The sequence below is a fragment of the Coturnix japonica genome, chromosome 4, assembly GCF_001577835.2.
Source record: "Coturnix japonica isolate 7356 chromosome 4, Coturnix japonica 2.1, whole genome shotgun sequence".
Taxonomy (NCBI): Eukaryota; Metazoa; Chordata; class Aves; order Galliformes; family Phasianidae; genus Coturnix; species Coturnix japonica.
This window is the reverse complement of record NC_029519.1, coordinates 48,999,689-49,019,788: the sequence shown is the minus strand read 5'-3', so window position 1 is coordinate 49,019,788 and position 20,100 is coordinate 48,999,689. Positions and strand designations below refer to the sequence as shown.

General features: G+C 37.1%; 1 protein-coding gene across 2 annotated transcripts in view; it reads left to right on the top strand.

Annotated features, from left to right (window-relative positions):
• Window positions 1-19,039, top strand: part of USP53 (ubiquitin specific peptidase 53) — a 34,619-nt gene extending 15,580 nt beyond the window's left edge. For both annotated transcript variants that reach the window (XM_015861901.1, XM_015861902.2), the window contains exons 5-16: window positions 148-261; window positions 342-424; window positions 689-794; window positions 1,451-1,597; window positions 2,160-2,309; window positions 2,749-2,920; window positions 3,727-3,876; window positions 4,854-4,997; window positions 5,255-5,990; window positions 7,347-7,420; window positions 12,323-12,422; window positions 13,193-19,039. In XM_015861901.1, the coding sequence (XP_015717387.1) occupies window positions 148-261; window positions 342-424; window positions 689-794; window positions 1,451-1,597; window positions 2,160-2,309; window positions 2,749-2,920; window positions 3,727-3,876; window positions 4,854-4,997; window positions 5,255-5,990; window positions 7,347-7,420; window positions 12,323-12,422; window positions 13,193-14,174 (2,958 nt within the window). In that variant the 3' untranslated portion in view covers window positions 14,175-19,039. The remainder of the gene's footprint in view (window positions 1-147; window positions 262-341; window positions 425-688; window positions 795-1,450; window positions 1,598-2,159; window positions 2,310-2,748; window positions 2,921-3,726; window positions 3,877-4,853; window positions 4,998-5,254; window positions 5,991-7,346; window positions 7,421-12,322; window positions 12,423-13,192) is intronic.
• The last annotated feature ends 1,061 nt before the right edge of the window (window positions 19,040-20,100 follow it).

Genomic DNA, 20,100 nt, shown 5'->3' with positions numbered 1-20,100 from the left:
GCTTGTGAATAGGGACAGAACTATGTATGTGTTAAATAGATTGTAGATATTAAAGGGGAATAGCTGCTGGAATATTGAACTGTTATGTTGCTTATGTATTCCAACTTCATCTATTTAGTTTGTATTTACATTGTTGGTTCTATTTAGGAAAATATCCTTGAGAGGATTCATTTTCACCTAGTGCCAAACAGCGACACAGATATGTGCACTTCAAAATCCTGTATTTCTCATCAGAAGTTTGCAATGACGCTGTATGAACAGGTCAGACATTAATGATTTAACAAATAATTTGGTTCCACGGTTATGAATAAATAAAAACAAAAGGATTTTTATTTTTGTAGTGCGTATGCCGTAGTTGTGGAGCATCATCAGACCCATTGCCTTTTACAGAATTTGTGCGTTATATTTCTACCACAGCTTTGTGGTAAGAGCTTTTATTCTTTTTTATTCTTGTATATGTCTCAGTTTTCTACATGTAACATCCTAGGAATAAACAAGCCGTGACAGAAAAATACTGTAAATTAAAATTAAGTGCTTTTGAGATTGTATCATGAAGGAACGTGGATTTCAAAAACAAGATGTAGAGAGTTTATACACTCAAAAAAAACCAGTGTAGGTTGTTACTGTTTTAGCTGTGAATCTATTATTTGCTCTTAAGAAGACAATTACATCCATTTATTTTTTACAGTAATGAAGTAGAAAGAATGATGGAGAGGCATGAGCGTCTCAAGCCAGAAATGTTTGCAGAACTGCTGCAAGCAGCAAATACTGCTGATGACTACAGAAAGTGTCCTGTAAGTAAGCAAACATTCTATGACTTTAAGACTCAATGTGGAGCTCTTTCTGATACTAAACCAGACTAAAGTATTTATCTAAAAGATTCATTTTATCTGGTTCAGTGCAGTCTAGCTTAGGGTAAGAAGGCCTGTAATTATTTTCTGTTTGCTCCATTTATAGATAAACTTCGTTGTTCAGGTGGCCTGGTTAGAAACTTATTAACTTTGTGCTTTATACGTCACTCCATGTTAAATATACTGCTAGTTATTTCTGGTTGGTCTGTAGAGGTGTATTGTTTGAACGAAGCACCTTCAGTTCATAGTTCATGTATACTGACAGCTTGACAAAACTGTCTTACATTGGAACAATGTGGTGCTTATAAAGGTAAAAATGGTCTCCCTTTCAACTTTTTCATTAAATAATACTATCAATAGTTATCAGTACTGTTAATTTAGGAGTCATCAAGAAGTATGTATAGTATAGAAGCAATATGAAATGGTGAAATGGGGGAAAATTACAAAATTGTGATGGTAACTTGAATGTTTTGTGAGCTTTATACTTGAACAGGGTGTTGGTTAGATGTAGAAGTTTAGTTGCAGCCTTCATTGGTGTTTATGGACTTATTATATTTAACTTTTCTCTGCTGCTGTTTTGTTTTTTCCCCTTTATCTAGAGTAACTGTGGTCAAAAAATAAAAATTCGTCGTGTTCTTATGAATTGCCCTGAGATTGTGACCATTGGCTTAGTCTGGGACTCAGAACACTCTGATCTGACAGAAGAGGTTATGCGAAATCTGGCAACGCAACTTTATCTTCCTGGGGTATCTGACCTAAATTAACTAATTATTTATTCTAGAGTTTAATCTGATATGTTAATGTAAATATTAATATATGCATATATATCTGCATGTATACAAATACATAATTTTTTAAAAACAATTTAACTTCAAATATTATAGCTAACGTTCTGTGTAATGTGCTACTTGATACAGCTTTTGTGAAATGAAAATATGTAGTCAGATGTGTCAGTCTTACATCAAAGTATGAAGATGAATGTAGACGAATTCCTAATTGAAGATCTAAGTATATCGTATTTGGTTTGAAATTTGTAGAATTATTCCAGAGCATTGTTGCTTTGCTCTGTTGACTATGTTAAAAACAAATGTCAAAATAGATGTGATAATAGATATACTAATACAATGATATAGTAATATATATAGTAATATAGTGAGATGTAATAAGTGCAAACATCATAAATTATATTCATGAAAATCTGAATAATGCAAATGCATATTTAATAACATTTCAGAAGTGCTGGTAGTAGGTCTTGCATTTAAGACTAAATGTTCTGTAGATATGTACAAATATTAACTGTTTCTACAGCTCTTCTATAGGGTTACAGATGAAAATGCCAAAAACAGTGAACTTTTTCTTGTGGGAATGATTTGCTACACAAGCCGACATTACTGTGCCTTTGCTTTTCATACAAAGAGTTGCAAATGGGTGCTGTTTGATGATGCTAATGTGAAAGAGGTAAATACTATTTTTACTGCTACCAAATTGAGTGATCTTTTAGTTTTCTTGAATGCATTTTTCTGACACTGAGATTTGAGTCAGAAAAGTCTGAATTTTAGTGAACTTTTATTTTCATAGGTCAGTTTTCACAAATGAATTTTTGAATCAACTTGACTCCTTCAGATAGCAGATACTTAAGACTTTTAATGTACTTCCTGTCAGCAATTGAGTTTTTCCTGCTTATGAAAAGTAGAATTAGTGACTGATGGCTATATTTGCAGTGTTAACATTCTGATGTGCTGCTCGTTCAAGCTTCTTGCCGCAACTTACATAAACTTGTGCTAAAATGTTGATTCTTACTGCTCCTTCAGAATTAGGAATTTAGTACCTGATGCTTATTACATTATTCTGTTGAATTGGTTTTGATACAGAAAGGTGATTTATTTTTTTTCCTTAGATTGGAACAAAATGGAAAGATGTAGTCTCCCGGTGCATTCGATGTCACTTTCAGCCATTGTTGCTATTTTATGCTAACCCAGATGGCACAGCTGTATCTCCAGAAGATGCTCCAAAGCAGATTATTTACTGGTCTCAAAACAGAGCAACAGGAGGAAATGCAGAAGACTTGGGTAATCAGATGTATTTTAATAATAACTGTATTTATGAAATGAAGACTTTAAAGATGGGAGTAGTGGACTTGCTGATATGTTCTTAAATATTTTTATCAGTAAGTATCTAAGGGGTCTCAAAAGGAAAGTCTGGTTTACTCATTTAATAATGAAACTGTGTGTCTTATGTTTGATATGGGAATACCAATTGAGATATGGGTTAAGGGGCTGGGGGGGAATATGTTTTTGTTGTAGATTGGTCTTTGCTAAAATCACATGAAGTAATACTTTCAGAATAAAATCATAGTAAATTTGCACGTGGAAGTGCTCTTCTGTATGTACTGATGCATTTTACCAGTATTTTAAAAGTAATTTATATTAAGCTTTGCTTAAAATATCTTATATGGAGGTAAGTTTGGAGTGTGTGTTTCCCTCAACTTTGAAAAAAATCAGGACAAGTTACAGGAAACTTGTTTTCCCAGATTTTTACTGCTCTTTTTGATTTTGAATGTAACATATGAGTAAGTAAAAGATCAGTTGAATTTGACATACATTTTCTTCGTGTGATGAATTGCGATAGGACGTAAACTGCTTCAGGGAAGAAGGAGAGGAGACTTTTCCACTGCAGCCTGCCATTATGAATACAGCGGTATATAAAGTGTTCCAGAAGCTTATTGCCTAGCGTATTGAACTGTAATGAGTGGGTTATAATGAGTGGCTGTTTATTGTTTTCACATTATTAATTTAGAATTATATTTTGAATTTTCATACTGGGAATTTCAAATTAGGAAGCCTTTCATTCTAAAGATAGATGTGTTATTTTCTAGGATGTGAGAAGCAGTCTATTCCTAAATCAGACCATTCAAAAGAGAATGGAATCGAAGTCTCTACTAGTCAAAGGGGTAATAAAAAACTTCAGCCAGACAGTTCAGCATTCAATAGAAGCCACATCCAAGCTAGCGGTGGTAAAGGTCCAGGTATGTACTTTCACCCCTAACTGCAATACCTGGCTTATGAAATAATTAGTAGCATTTCAGGTGTGTGTGAACTTCCACACTGGAACTATTTCCAGATCAACAATTCAGCCATTGTCTTTAATGGATCTTTGAATAGCAACTGATGTTTAAGTAATGTTTGCCATAGATACAGTTATATATATATATATATATATATATATATATATATATATATATTTAAATACTCTTAATTCCTGTACTGAAGTGGCTCTTGAGGCCTTTCTCAAATTTCATCCTGTCTTGTAGACATGTCTGGTCAAAGGCATGTATGCAGCATTACTTCAAGTCTTGTATGTTAATATGTATGTTTTGGGGGAAAAAAAGGCAAAAAAAGGAAAAGGGTTTTATTATATATTTCTAAAGGTACATTCTGTCAGTAACCCAGGCTTTCAGGAGCACGAACAATAAGAACACAAAGAAAACTATAATTAGAAATACTGGGTAATGACTTCTGTATAACATGTCTGTGCCTTTTCTCCAAACTCTGAATACATGTCAGGGGGAGATGTTTCTATTCTGTCTTTAAGTGTTTTAGGATAGCTAAGCTTTTTTAAACTTGCGAATGCCTCTTTTTTGAAGAGGTAATGACTCCAAAATAGTATTTACCTTTTGAAAAATTGAGGATTTTTTGTTTTGTTTTTTTAAGCAGTGACTTTGCTGCTTTCTTAAAAATACAACTTCACGTTTAGGCAAGAATAAACCTGGCTTCAGTTTTTTTAATATAATTCAAAAAAGTTGTGTTTATTTGAGATATTTACACACTTGTACCTATAATTGTATCTTTTGTTTTCTTAGGAGTCTATGCTATATAACTCATTAGCCTTTAAGTAATGCTAATACTAAAACACAAATGTTACGGTGTGTAAATGCTAGTGTGTACTTTGATCATAAATTATTTTTTATTAGTGATCTTTGACAAAAGAATCTATTTTTTGCAGCTAAGTTAGTTTACGGTGATCAAAAGGACAAACTGAAGGACATATCCAGAGAGTGTGCTCAGAAAGCTGCTGATATGAAAAGCTTCTCATCTTTACGAAAAGATGCAGACAGAGGACCAAGAAGGGAATCCGGGAGACAAAGAGGTAACGTTTTAAGATATGAACAGAGTATCAGTGGATCAAACAGATTTGCACATCTGTATTAGCTGTGAAGGATTTCATTTTCCTTTCTAAGGAGCAGATTGTAAGATCTGTTTTTATTTTTTTGAAATATATACTGAATTTGTTACTGAATGTGTTGAGAGAATGTAGGAAAAGCGTGTACTGTGACAGTAACATGTGTAACTACTTGTGAGAACTTAAATGCAACTTTTTCTTTTTTTTCTCTTGCTTCTTATTAGATTTAATCGGGGAAGATCATTCCAATTTTAAGTCAGGGTCTCCTCCAGTTGGAAATGGACTTAGACAATGTACGGATCAGCGCATATACAGCAGCCAGGGAAGAGGGCCTTATAAACATGACAGTGTACCTCCCCAAACAAAACTTCCTGTACAGGTGATTGGATCAAATAAAACAGAAACTTTTCCTGCCGGTGAGAAGCCTACACTCAGGACCCGATCTGATGGTGTCACTGGCTATGATACGGATAGCAGTCAAGACTCTAGGGATAAAGGAAGTATCATCAGTAGCAGAAGCAGAAGTAAAGGCTGGAAACCCATGCGAGAGACACTAAACGTAGACAGCATTTTCAGTGAAACCGAGAAGAAACAACATAGCCCAAAGCACAAAGCAAATCTGAACAGTAAATCTAAGCATGAAAAAGAGCGAAGCTTTAACCATTGGCCAAAAGAGAACCAAATCCAGAAAGGTTTAATGACTATATATGAAGATGAAACAAAACAAGATACGGGAAGTAGAAGTTCTTTGGATTCAGAGGGAAAAGGGAATGTTGAAAAAAGTAAAGGATTTGCAGAGAGAAAAATCCATGGTGATAACTGGCAAATTCAGAGGACAGAATCTGGTTATGAGAGCAGTGATCATATCAGCAATGGATCAGCAAATCCGGACTCACCTGTTATTGAAGGAATCAATCCAGCAGATGTCAAGAATATTAATAAAGAAGGTGCTTCCTGCAGGTAATGCTAGTTCTATTTACATAGATTGTCTATGCAGGAAAATAAGTTTTAAGATTCATTTGTTGTTTCAATCAAGTAAGCATACTTTGAGAACTTCAGGACTCTTGAGGATGTATAAAACTAGCAACATATCTAGGAATATGAACGCAGACAGTTAGGAGTTAATTCTACTTTAACTTTGAGGCTGCAGCACTATTTATTTCTGTTGGGAAAGTACTGAGCTACATCATTATGGTGCTGAGCCAGGATTTCTAGGCCCTGCTTTGGGGCAGGGTGTGTTAATTTGAATTAATTGCTACACTTATTTAGTTACGAAGTTTTTAGTTACTGGGTACCTTGCCATCTGTAATAGAATACAGCTGTCTTTATAAATCATATCTATAACAGTTGTATGGACAGGCTCCTGACAAAAAGATGGAAATGGCAGTAAATAAGCAAATAAGCCAAATTTTATTAATCTTACTATGAATTGTAGTAATAAGTATGCTGCCTTTAAAAGGTTGTGGAGTTTCCATTCATGGAGATGCTCATATAACCCAACTGAACGTGATACTGAGCAGCATCTGCTCTGGCTGATTATATTTGAGCAGGGTTTTGGAATAGATGATTTCAAAAGATCACTTCCAGTATTCTTTGTTGCACTGGAGCAGTGATTATTGGGAACACTTCAGATAACTGGAGTTAGATGACCAGTGTTGTCTGTTCCCCCTTAACTGTAGAAATAAATATTCAAAATAGACATGCTTTCTCAGTGATCTGTTAGTACATACTTTTTGAAAGTTGTATGAAATATTTTCTGTGCATTTGGAGATGTTTTCGCACAGATGGCACATCACTAGTGTTGTTCATAACTTTGGGAACCAGCTGTCTTTACTGAGCAGGCTGCTGTGATAATACAAGGCACATTTTCTTTATTTTCTGTGTTGCATAATGAGTGTCCTGCTGTTGCACTCTAGATTAGGGTTGGGATGAGTGGGCGTGTAATCCCCAGAACAAACTTGGATACACCATCCTCATGAACTGCATGTTTTTCAAGTCTCTATATTAAAGGTTGCAGTTCATCCTAAATTTCTCTGCATCATTACAGCTTGTCATGCATGGAAACTGTGTTAGAAGTACTTACGGGCTCCCTCTCTGTCTTATGTATGTTCTGTAGTGTGGCTGTGTTAAAAGTATCTGGGACTACCTCTCCATCTTAGGTATGTTCTGTGGTGTGTTTTAATAAAAAACATAGTGGTAAAGGGAGACAAAGTGTCAAACAGGCAGAGTTGTTATTTTCTATGCATTCAGGAAGATAATGTTTGTGATGGTGCATCAGTAGTTTAACCCTTCAAATCACCTGTGCTTATTTTACAGTGAGCAGAATTTCTCAACAAAAAAAGCTGAAAATGTGTTACATTCAGTATCCCAGCAGAACAGAAACTTCTATGGTAAGAACCTGTGTTTACAAAAAAAAAGAAAAAAGCTTTCTAGACATGATGGAGATGTACCAAAATTTTCATACCAACATACTAATATCTCACAGGAGATGGAGAGGTTTCTGGTGATCTCTTTTACAATATAATGTTGCTGCAAGTTTGCCATGATTTTATTTTTCCCCACTAAAAACACTTGTATTTACCAATACTTGTGGTTTTTTGAATGACACTTTGCTGGCATAAAGCGTCTAGTTTTACTCACTTTCACTGCCGTTATTTGGACTCTTGTTTGTTTTTAATCCAACACAGGAGGTTAAATGTGACTCTGATTTTTTTGTTGCTTGTATTCTTTGAGGACCACTTTGAGAACATTTGCAGAAAAAGCATTAAAATGAGGAGTGTATCCATTCCCCTTCCCTGCCCCAGCAAAAGTAAACAATCCCTCCCTCCCCCCCCCCCCCATAAATATATGGATAGGCTGTAGTATGATTTGTTTTCTTGCAAGATATGAGGCAAAATCAGGAAGAAGCACTTGTAATAAGGAAATCTGCTTCCTTTTACATACTAACATGTCTGCTGGATTTTTATAAATGCCTTGGTGTATAAATGTTACAGGTCACCATGAGGCCAGCCAAAATCATTATCTACTGTTGCTGGAACAATGGAATGGTGCTTGTACAAAGAGGTGCAATAAGTATTAAGACACTTCCCCAGGAAATGTTTGATTTTCATAGATACTGTACTTTCATTTGAAGAATGTACAGTGTAGTTTCTTATAAGATTTAAATTTCAGGTAGGAGGTGGATTTGCTGTACCACTGTTTCATTGCTATTCCAGTTACTTTTTGGTTGTAGAAAGAAAGCTGATTTGGTGTTTAATCTTGATGACAGAAGAAAAATTTTACGTGGAACACAAAGATCTGTTTTTCTGTGATTATTTTTTTTTTTTCCTGCTATGGTTCTGTACTATAACTGTACTTTCCAGTAGGGGGAAAAAATAATAAGGTAGTAAAAACAAACAAAAAACCATCAAAACCAACCAAACAGACAACCCACAAAAAACACTACTTAAGATATATAAACGTCTCTGTCAGGATGAGAAATAGGTAGCTTAATTAGCTTACACGGTAAACTAATATATTAAATATAGCTATAGCTCACCACACATCATATTTCTTCAGTACTGTTTTCTATTCCAAGTGACCCTTATTGTTATAATAAAGCATTATCATAATAACTATCAAAGATTATTGATGTTAAAGCCCCATCTAGTCAGTACTTCTATTTCAGTAACTAACTATTTATTAGTTCCTTAACAAAAAAAAGGTGTAATTCTAAATTAGATGTGAAGTTCTCATGTGTTTGTTTTGTAAAACTGCTTTTAATGTAATTGATTAATAGGCTGAAAAAAAATAATGAATAATTTGATCATAACACATGTGAGGTAAGGATTTACTTAGACTGATTTTGGTTGTCTAAAAAGTGTGTGTGTGTCTTGAACACCTTGAGGAGTCGTTTACAGGCACCAGTTTTACCACCTTATGTTATGTTTCAGAATGTTATGAGTAAGACTAGAACTGATAGGTAAATACCACACAGACCACTAAAAAGATGGTACTTCAGCAAGTAAACAGCCAGTCATTTCTGAGAATAAAATGAAATGTAAGAAATTCTCCATAGCTGCTCATAGCAACTAGTAAAAATATCTTGTCCCTTTGTAGGGAAATAGCATTTAACTTTTAATTATACCTACCATTTTTACTGGTACGTGATTTTAACAGAAGCTGAATGAGGATACTGTTCAGTAGTTGAGGAATTTTGTCCTTGACCTACAAAAATAAACTTATTGTTAGAGCATTATAAAGATAGTAACATTGGATCACATGGTGGTAATGTGAATCAGATTGCTGCTTCTTTCTGTAGAAGTAAGCAGTAAATAACTGTAGTACTAAAGTAAGTGACCCATGTGACCAATACCTAATTTGTGTGATTAAATTCTGGGAGGTAAATATGGTTATTAAGCAAATACAGTGTTCATACCTTTTATTTATGCATTGATGTTCATAATGTTTTGAGTTCAGTGTATGTGGGTGGTGGTATTTTCTGTGTATGTAGAACAAATGATATGAACAGGGTGAGGGCAGAATTTGCAACCTTACGTTTTTCGCACTGAAGAAAGGTGGCTACAACTCTTGGAAATACAGAGTTAGGGGTATAGAATGTCTTCTTGTGGCTTTTCATAGGAGTAACCATGCTAGCTACTGATAATTATTTTCATAATAAAGTGCTTCCAGTTGCTTTTGTGAAAATGAACCCTTGACTCTGAAGATGTGAACCTGTGAAATTGCCACTCTGACAGTTTCTGTAAAAAGTCTTATTGTTGGCAGGGGAAATGGTTCCAGAATTCACTAGCATGAGACAACTCCAGTTCCACTTAAAATCATTTTGAAGCTCTATGAATATGTCAGCAGGAGTCCAAATTACCTTAACAGCTTTGTCGCACTAGAAAACCACACAAGCTATAATTTGGACATAATTCTGAAAAAGAAAATCCTAGGAAAAAAATAAAATATACAGGAAATATGCAACTAAAGCAGTAGGAAGAAATTGATTTTTTTTTTTTTTTTTATGTATAGAATTCAGACATTGCAGAATTTTGCACACGTATGTGTGAATTAAGTCATTACAGAAGAACTCTTTTTTGACTTGCTCGCTACAGAATGCGTGTGCATGATTTTAAAATCTAGATTGCCTATTCAGATGTGAAAATAGGTGTTCTCAAATCTTAAAAGCAGATGAGTTTGTATTTGAGAGACCGGAATTACCTTTACTTAGTGGTAAGTTGCTTATGACCTGTTGATAAGGTTGGCAGTCTCTAGCTGAGCACAGTGCTCATGTGTCCCATATCTAGTTTTGCAAAGAACCTAGAGCCAAAATTCCCTATAGAGTCTAAACCGGGTTTTAACCTTGCGTGGGTCTCATGTCAGCAGAAGAGAAAATAACACATCTATTTTTAAGTTAGCTGGAATTCTGAAGGCACAAATCACCTGGTATCACTGAGCAGATTTGGTTGAATGTGTGCCATGGTCACTCTACTAACCTTTGCTGCCTCCTCCTGACAGATTTATGACACTGCCTCTTGGAAGGACCTAATGTACTGCGTTCCTTTAGTTTGGCTTGGAATGCTCTTCACATCAGCTGTTTTGTGGAATTAAAGAGCAGTTGTATAGCCTGTGCTTTTTTCAATAAAAGGGATTTATGGCTTAGCAAAATCTATAGCAGAAGGAAATATTTGCTATTTGATTATCTCAGTGTTCGTTATCTCTGAAGGCACAGCCTGCTGGAGCAGTTTTGAACTTGCTTTCTGTTTGGGTCCTTTTACCCTTGCAGCTATGACAAGGGCTCATTCAAGTAACCATATTTTTACAGGGTTGCGGTACTGTTTACCATACTTTTGTTAGCTTCAAGGCTGGAAAGAAAGGGATATTGAAGGCTTTGTCTTTTCAGGTATCCACCTTTTTAACCTCTACAATCTTTGTCCTTCGTCAAAGATTTAGCATCTTTAATCTTTCCTCTCTTAAAGATTGGACAGATACGAACCCTTGAAACAAATCTCCAGCATTGCCCAAATTTTAGTTGTTCGGGGCTTTTTTTGTTGGTTTGTTTTTTAACTTCTATTCTGTCATTCTTTTGACTGAAGTAAAAATAAGTTTACCTATCAAAATAATGCCTCTAAGGCTTTATTTAAAACTGAAGAAATTAACGTGTTCAAATTAAGAAATAAATGATAAAGCACCTTAGGAAGATTACAGCAGGTAAGAAAAGATACTACAATACTTTTTTGCAGCTTTCTATGATGCAAAGGGGACAGTCTGTTACCCGTTTCCAGTAGGATAAGTTGAATATCTGTACTCGAGACTGTACTCAGTCTGCTAGACTATTTGAGTCTGTGTGTGCTGGTTTTTGTGAAGCATGTTCCCAGTTTTTTCTGAGATAAGTAATGTAGTTGCATGTTACCCTCCACACACTTAGAGAATTCAGCTTATTTTGAATGGCTGTGAAGCAGGTGACTGATTACATACAATGAGCTAATTATTGTGTTAGGAACATTTACAGTAGCTATCTTTAAACAGACTGTTCCTTGTCACTTGCCAAAAGTCTTTTCTGTGTGATGTCAACATGGATTCTTCAATACTTCTTTTATTCACTGTTCAGTAAGAGCTGCTTTGTTCAGAAATAGTATATTTTAAAAGCAAAGATTTTTTTCTCTGCTCAGTGAATAGGAGTTTCTAGGCTGTGTGTAGTATTCCTGGCACACACACTCGTAATGTTGTGTGCTGAGGGTGTGTGGGTGAGAGTGCTCTCTATCTACTCATTGTCTCTGCAAACTGCACAATTGTTGTAAGAGAAGTAACAGTTATCTGGCATTTGATAAATGTTTCAAGAATGCTTAAAGTGTTTCTCATTTAAAAAAAAAAAAAGAAAAAACCAACGCTCTGACATTATTCAAAATAATAATAAATAAGTTAATAAATTGTGTGAAATTTCAAAAGTCATGAAATACATAACTTACAATTTATTTTGGCTGTCTGTATAAATGCTTGTATGAATTCCTGTTCTCAAAATGTGCTTATAATTATGTGAAGTGTTAGTGTTTGAAAGGATGTCTATAGGACTCCAGAATTGTGATAATTACCCCTTTCCTGACAAAAGTGCTCTATGTTATTGTAGGTTAATACATGCTCTGATTCTCTGAAGAATTTATTTATTTATTTATCTTAATGTTATTTTGACTCCTGTCAGATCCTGTCAAGAGTTGTTTCATGTTGTGTTTTGTTTGTCTGTTAAACTCTGAGAGATCACAAGGGAATTGGGCTGTATTTCTATTTATTTTGAAATATTTTTCCACTTTCAGACTCCAGGAAAGATCCTGTCAATACAGAAATTAACTACAGACCTCATGTTAATATCCCAACAGAATTACATTTGCAGGTGCCCAGTCCTCAAGTCAAGAGGTAACTTTAATACTGGTATTATGTGATACTATTAAAAAATACTGAATTCTGTAATGTGATAGATATCACTGTTACCTAATGTGAAAAATGATGGTATTAAATCTTTTGACCTTGGCGTTTACCTAAACTATAGGGTTGAAAGATCTACTCATGGGGAAAAAAAACTAGTTTTAATTTTGGTATTTAGTAGATGGAACCCCAGGTAACTTAGTTTTAAACCATCTTAGTAGCGCAACAACTTTTAATGTTTGTGTTTTTAATTGGTTTTATAGAACAAGTAGAGATTTAATGCAGTAACCCAATAAAGGTTTGAAAAGCTTGGCAAGAAAGGGAGGAAAATGTTATGTGCATTTAGAAGCTGTGGCTGTATACCTGTTGCTTATGATTGGAACAGAAGTGCTCAAAACCCCTTAAAAATCAAGAATCTAAATGCACTTCTTGAAAAACTGATGTATCACACTGAGTCACAAAGATGCTTGAAGAAAGCAGAATTTCTATTAGATATAGTCCAGAATCTCTAAGGAATTTTCTTCTTATGGCTGTTTAATGTTCTGCAGAGGGTTTTTTGGGACCCACTACATTTCAAATGAAAGAAGCTTGTAGTGATTTGATATAAGTAACAGTTAAACAGCTGTATTAACCAGATCTTTAGTCAGCTCAGGGATATCCAGGCAGTGATACCAGGGCTGTTGTCGTTGAAGATGCTTGGTCATTTGGCCTTTTATGTATGTACAGATACTTACATCCTCTCTTTCTTTTGTTTGTTTTAGAGCTGAAATGCCTGAGATTAATAGGAAATTTTACCCATCATCAACTCTACAGCCGGTTGTTAAAGAGATCGTCAAGTCAGACAGTAGGAACAAGGCAAATGAACAGAATTCATCAGAGTGGCTAAATCCAGACAGATTTGAGACAATGAATGTGTCAGCATACTGTGCTGATGGTGTATCCCACCCTTACACAGAAAACAGCTGTGGAAGGAAGCCTATCAACAATGACTTTCACCCTTCTTCCCAACCACAGCCTCATCATGCAAGAACGTTTGGTCCCAAAGTGGGGTTTTCACCTTTTGTGCCACAGAATCCCTCAGAAAGGCCTGCTGTGCTGTCTCCCCCCTGTGAGCGTGCCGGACACCAGCTCCGAAGGGTGGATGCTCTTTGGGTGCCAGAAGCAGTTTACCAGAATCTTCCTCCCCCTTTACCTCCAAAGAAATATGCTCTGAATATTTTGCCAGGATCAGAAAATAACTCAGTAGCTGATGTAAAATCAACAGAAGCGTTGCAGAATAATTTCAGACAAACAGGTGCACCTTTTAAGTCTGCATCAGAAACAAATGTATTTACAAGCGAACAAAGGCTTAAAGAGTCATTTCAAGGGAACGAGTTGTTTGTTCATAAACCAGATTCTCCACCTAGCTTACCAGTTAATGACTTTTGGTTGATGTCTGAGAATTTCTTAAAGAAAGGACCTCGTCATACAGGACCAAGTGCTGGCTACGCGGATGGAAATGACAGTGTATCCCTGACAACTTATTTTTCAGTAGACAGTTGTATGACTGACACATACAGGATGAAATATCATCAGAGACCCAAGCTTTATTTTACAGATAGTGGAAGCTTTCATAAAGAAAAGCATCTAACACCAGCTGGAGTAGAACTGAATGCTACGTACCATACTACTCTTGAGCCCAGGCATCCCACATCTGAGCAAAGGTACAAAGCAAATGTAGAAGGCTTACACTGCAGTAGATAGATACAAATACATTTGGATCTGACTGTTGCACTTCATGTAGTCTGTAAGTGGGCACAGGACTTGAATCTGTGTGTGGTAGGTTGGTAACCAGTCGGCTGTATTTTGCTTAGGAGTTTAAATGGATATGCAGACATAGGTGAACATAGAAGAGGTGCTAAACTTCTAGTTCTTCGATTTATTACTCCTAGTTGCCTTAATGCTTACCTCTGTCACTTGGCTTGTCGTCTATAATTTACGTTAAAAAGGTTCCCTTTCAGTGTATGCATTTTACAGCAGTGAGATCAACTAGATTTTACTAATTGATAGTTGTTTGGTTTTTTTTTAAGACTTCTGTAGCTGCAGTATAAGAAGTGTTCCTTCAGACTTCAGTCACTACATACTTAGACTAACAAAAGGAATAAATAAATATATTACCAGTAAATATTACACAGTGAGTATAGCAGAGCAGTATTTTCCCTGACAGGTAGCAGGAGGTTGGTTTTTTGGCTGATGTTGCTGAGAGTTTGTGCTTTCACAAACCTTTAAGTGTCTTTAATACGAGTTTATCCAGAGATTTTTCTAACTTGCTATTTAAAAGCCTTAATAATAATAGTTCTTTAGAACTGTTTTGTTTGTAAGTGATAGGTAAGATATTTTTTTTTTTAAAGGGAATTCAAGTAGAATCATAAATTCATACAATCATTAGAGTTGAAAGGGACCTTCAATGGTCATGATTCAATGCCCCTACCATGGCCAGGGAAACCTACAGCTACGCTGGGTTGCTCAGAGTCCAGTTCAGCCAGACCTTGAGAATGCCCCAAGGATGGGGCACCTATCACGTCTTGGCAACATGTTCCAGTACTTCACTAACCTTATTGTAAAGGAAAAAAAAAAAAAAAGAAAGAAAGAAAAAACAATAGCAAAACAAAAACAAGCACTTACATTCAATCTGAATTTCCCCTCTTCCTGGCTTTTGAAACCATTTCCCCTTGTCCTGTCACACAGACCGTACTAAAAATCTGTGCCCTTCTGTCTTATAAGCTCCCCATATAGTCTCCAGAGTGCCCTTCTAACCTTATTCAGTCTGTGGGTCTGTGGATTCTGTGCTTTCTGCTACTGCTCCCTGGTTGTGCGTCAGTTGTGCACTCAGCTCCCTGTGCCCATGTTCCTCCACAGAGTTCTGCACAGATTCTCACAGACAGAGCATTTGTTCATAGAATCAATTTACTGACATCTGTACACAGGTCCCAGCAGTAATGAAGTGTCTCTCCAAGACTGTCAGTGATCACTGCCTGCATGTTAAAAGTGCTTTGTTGCAATCCTCCACTCAACATCGTCTTAAGTTGTGTGAAGTCAGGTTCCCAAAAACGTGGTTTGTCAGCAGAGAAGATGTTTAGGAGCAATACCCACTGTGTGTTGAGCAGTGTCTGCTGCACTAGCCCCAAGGAGGTGCTGGGACAGGCAGGTTCTCCACTTTGCCCTTAGCAAGCGCATCGAGGCACATTAGTGGTGCCTCTTGCTGAGTCCCTGCATAACCACAGCTGAGAGGAGTAATGACAGATCCTGTGCAGAATGGCCACCCAGGCTGTGCCAGTTCATGGGATAGGAAGGCAGGGTGAAAATTTATGGCTGTGTCGCTGGCTTCTGTGCTGGGGCGACTGTCCCAAGTAGGATGTTGCTTCTCTTTGCAGCAGGCTGCAGCACGGGGCCTTCCGTCTGCTTTCTGTCTCTGCATCCTGCCTGCCCTCTTCTTCCTTCTAGCAGGTCATTGTCTGTGACCAGCTGTGAGTCTCATCAGTGCAGTTTTGTATGAGAAGGCCACTAGGATCAGCCTTCTTGTAAGCTGATTTCACAGCTCCTTGTGAGATCTTGTGGGTAGCTTGCTGGAAGATGTTTAGCAGGCCAGCTGTTCAGAAGGCCAGGACTAGACCCATGTCCTGAGGCACTCTGGGAGCCCAAGGAAGCAGTTGAGGCATTTCTTCTCTAGGCAGCAGCAGAGATGCTGCAGTAGATCATTCTGCCACAGGGGCAATCCCTCATGTGTCAGGCTTGCTGGGGGTTGTGGTTGTCAGATGGCAAATCACAACTGCCTTCAGGACTTGAGGGGGCAAAAAAACTTGTGCCCATGAGCAGAAAGGTGCAAGACTGCAGACAGTTGGAGGTGGGAGCTGTGGTGCTGGGCGTACCTGGCTGTGTGCCCAACAAACTGAATTGCTGCCCCATCATAGATTTCTGGCTATGCTGTGCTGCTGCTGAAGCTGGCATCAGCCTGCTCAATGCTTGGAATCATGTCCACGTCATGGAGATGTACCCTAAACTTTTCAGTGTCACTCTGTCCTTCATAGACACAGGTCACCCTGCTGTCCTTCTGCTGGCAGAGCCTGAAGCTATAGCAGGAAGCATCCTTGGCAAGTCCAGAGATGATCATCCCCTAGCTTTTCTGCTACTTAGCACTTGTCAGCTGAGTACTGGCTACTGTGCTCTTGGCCCAAACTGCCCATGTCCCTTTTCTCGTTGGTCATGGTCTGCCTCTCTGTCCTTGTCCTCCTTCCCTGGGGAGCTGTCCTGCTTCCTGCTGCTAACCAGCTTACATCTTCTTTTCATTAGGTACCAACAGTACAAGGAGCCCAGCAAATCCCTAGAGCTGCCAGTGCTGCAAGGCAGCAAAGAGCAGGGCTCCCTTGGCTGTACTGCTTTGTTCCTGACTCCCCTGCTCCACTCTGTGCAGCAGCAGTGCCAAGTAAACTCTATACTAATACTGTCCTGTTGATACACCTACTCTGTACAAATTATTGAACTTTTTTTATCAGGTTTGTTCATCCTGTAAGCTTTATCCTTACTGAAATTCAATTATATAAGCTACAAACTGATATAGTAATAGTGATGCTAATTTTAAAATACAGTTACTACACAACTATTAGATGAGTATTTTTATAAGGTTTCAGAACTAAAGAATCAAAGAGCAGCCTGAGGTTGGAGGCTGGAAGGGATCTCAGAAGATAATCATGTCCAGCTTCTTTTTGAGAAAAGGGAGCTTTGCTGAGATAATGTAGCACTCTGTGCAGCGCAGTGTGCTATAGATAACTGTGTCCCCAGAGAGGCTGTCGTTATTTATTGAACTTCTTAGCTCTTCAGCTTGATGTTTTTGGCAATGTTTAGTGGGGATTATACATGATTTTACTGACAAATTTTACCTCCTTACAAATAGCTAAGTACCATCACAGCAATTAAGTGCGACTGATCCTGCAGCTGTTCAGCCTGGGGTAGCATGAAATAAGTTGTTTCCTCTGCTGTAGCACTCTGCCCTGCTGTTTTGGCAGGTTTGGCATTTACTGTGGCTTTCACTAATCCAACTTAATTCAGTAACAAAGCAGAAGAGAAGTTTCATTTATCTTTTATTTAGTTATACATTAAATCAGTGCACAGGTAGGAAGTGGGGAAAAAAGCAGGGGGAACAGGATTTTGCCCTCGTGCATTTGATAACCCACTCTGTGCTGCAGTGTCAGGAGTGTAGGCTTTGAGTTCTCATTCAGTCCATTCTAAATAATGTATTACTTAAAATTAATCTGGACAGGCTGAATTTTGTAATTATTTCTGTTTTATCTTAAAATTGGGGTGCTGCTGACTATATCTAAACATGAATGCCTTTTAGTTAACAAAATATTTCAAGCAGGTTAAATATTCATGGCAAACACTCTTGCTTATGCTTGCACTGTTAGTGAGAAAGGCTTTTTTTATGTTTCTATACCTTATGAGTATAAACCTGAGTTTCTAAACCTTGTGAGTTTTAGTGCTTGAACCAAATGTTGACGTTTGGTCGAACTCTTTAACGATAAATGAAGTTGTACATTTGGTGATTCTTCATCATCAGTGTTTTAAACTACTTGTAACTCGTAGTGAAACTGGAACACGACGTATGCAACAAACCAGGTATCTTAGATGAACATTATTCTTACCTTATTGATGAGAATTTGTTACAGCACTTGAGAAATGAATTCTGGAGTTTGTCGTACAAATAACGATGCGTGTTTAGGATCGGTTGGTGGCAAACTGAAGACAAGTATCCTCTTGTAAACAGAGCGGAGATAAAGCCTTGGCTGTGAGAAACCTTGGAAGATTCCTGGTTGTCTTAGTTTTGGAAGAGACTTCAACACTTGTAAATGAATTTTTTTTCTAATGTTATATGCTATACACAGCATTTCAGTAAAGCTGGCTTCTAATACTTGTGTATAAAAACCAGAGGATGGAATTTGTAAATACTGTATACTTTGTAAAATGTTTGCAGAAATTGTATTTGAAATGACAGTATTTTTATGTATAAATAGCACAGCAACAACTGTGAATGATGTTATAACGGTTATTTTTAAACATGAGTAGCAATGTTCATACTGGTGGACAATAAGCAATATGAATGAACGCCTGTTACTGATGCCAATGAATTTGGTTTCCAGCGAGCACAACTGGTAACACTTATTTTTAAAGTAGACGCATTAATTTAGATGTACTCCTGTCTCCTTGCTTTGCTTGAAACAATCTTACCAGGCAACTTTTTACGTGCCCCATGTTTACCAGGTATTTAATGAGAATAGTATACAGCTAATTGAGGCACCTTTGTTTTTTATATTTGACTCTGCACTCCATGTGTGTATGTAATATTTGCTAACAAATAAGTGATAACTTGTCTTGACTTACCCAGGGTGCCTATTTATTTTTTTATAAATGTCCCCTTCTGGCTATAGATTTGTATAAGAGCCTAGACATATTTTTAACAGTAAATACATTAATAAGTCTTGTAATTAATATATTTTTCAGTCTTTAGAACTATTTTCTTGCAAAGTACTGCTTGTTCAAATTATCAGATAAAAATATAAAATACTTTGTCTGTATTCTTTTTGTATGTCATGCTTTCCTTAAAAGCCACAACAAATCACATAGAGTCACAGAGTGACCTGGGTTGGAAGGGACCTCAAGGATCATGAAGTTCCAACCCCCCTGCCTGACAATAAACCTGCAACCATAAAAGCACACTCTGGCTTTCCAGAACCACACCTTTAAATGGGGATAGTTAACAGTAACGCTTGAAAGTTCTGAAGAGACAGTGGTTCCATGATCATATTTAAACAGTAAAATTCATCATCTCAAGTACTGCTTTATAAAGTCAAGTACTGCTTTATAAAGTTGGCTTTCTAATCTTTAAGAAATGCATGGATCAGTTTTAACACTGTGATTCCACATACTTGGTGACAGCTGCTTGCTTAGTTTTATACTTGTTTTTTCTTGCCCTTCCAGTTTTGCTGTACTGGGTATAAATGAAGTTTCTCTTGATGCATTCATAGAATCATAGAATTACCCAGGCTGGAAAAGACCTTGAAGATCATCAAGTCCAACCACAGCCTAACCATAGTACCCTAATTCTAACAACCTTCTGCTAGATCATATCCCTGAGCACCACATCCAAACGGCTCTTAAACACAATCAGGGATGACGATTCAACCACCTCCCTGGGGAGCCTATTCCAGTACTTAACTACCCTTTCTGTAAAGAAGTTCTTCCTAATGTCCAACCTGAACTTGCACTGGCGCAACTTGAGGCCATTTCCCCTCATCCTGTCATTTGTCACCACTGAGAAGAGACTTGCCCCACTCTCACTGTAAGCACCTTTCAGATACTGGAAGAGGGCAATAAGGTCTCCCCTCAGCCTCCTTTTCCCCTTTCAAAGCTAGAATAGCAGCAATACCTGAAATAGCTTGAGCTCAAAGCATCGCAAACCTATGCTTTGATAGCTTTAAGTTTTCCGAGATATGTAAAACCCTGTATGTCAGACCTAACTGAAAGAAAAACCTAAACCACTACAGCCTGGCACAACACTACACCAGAGCAACTGAACTCAGAAATCCAGTTACATTTTGTTCCTGAAAAATGAAATTTTATTTCTCAACTGAATTAT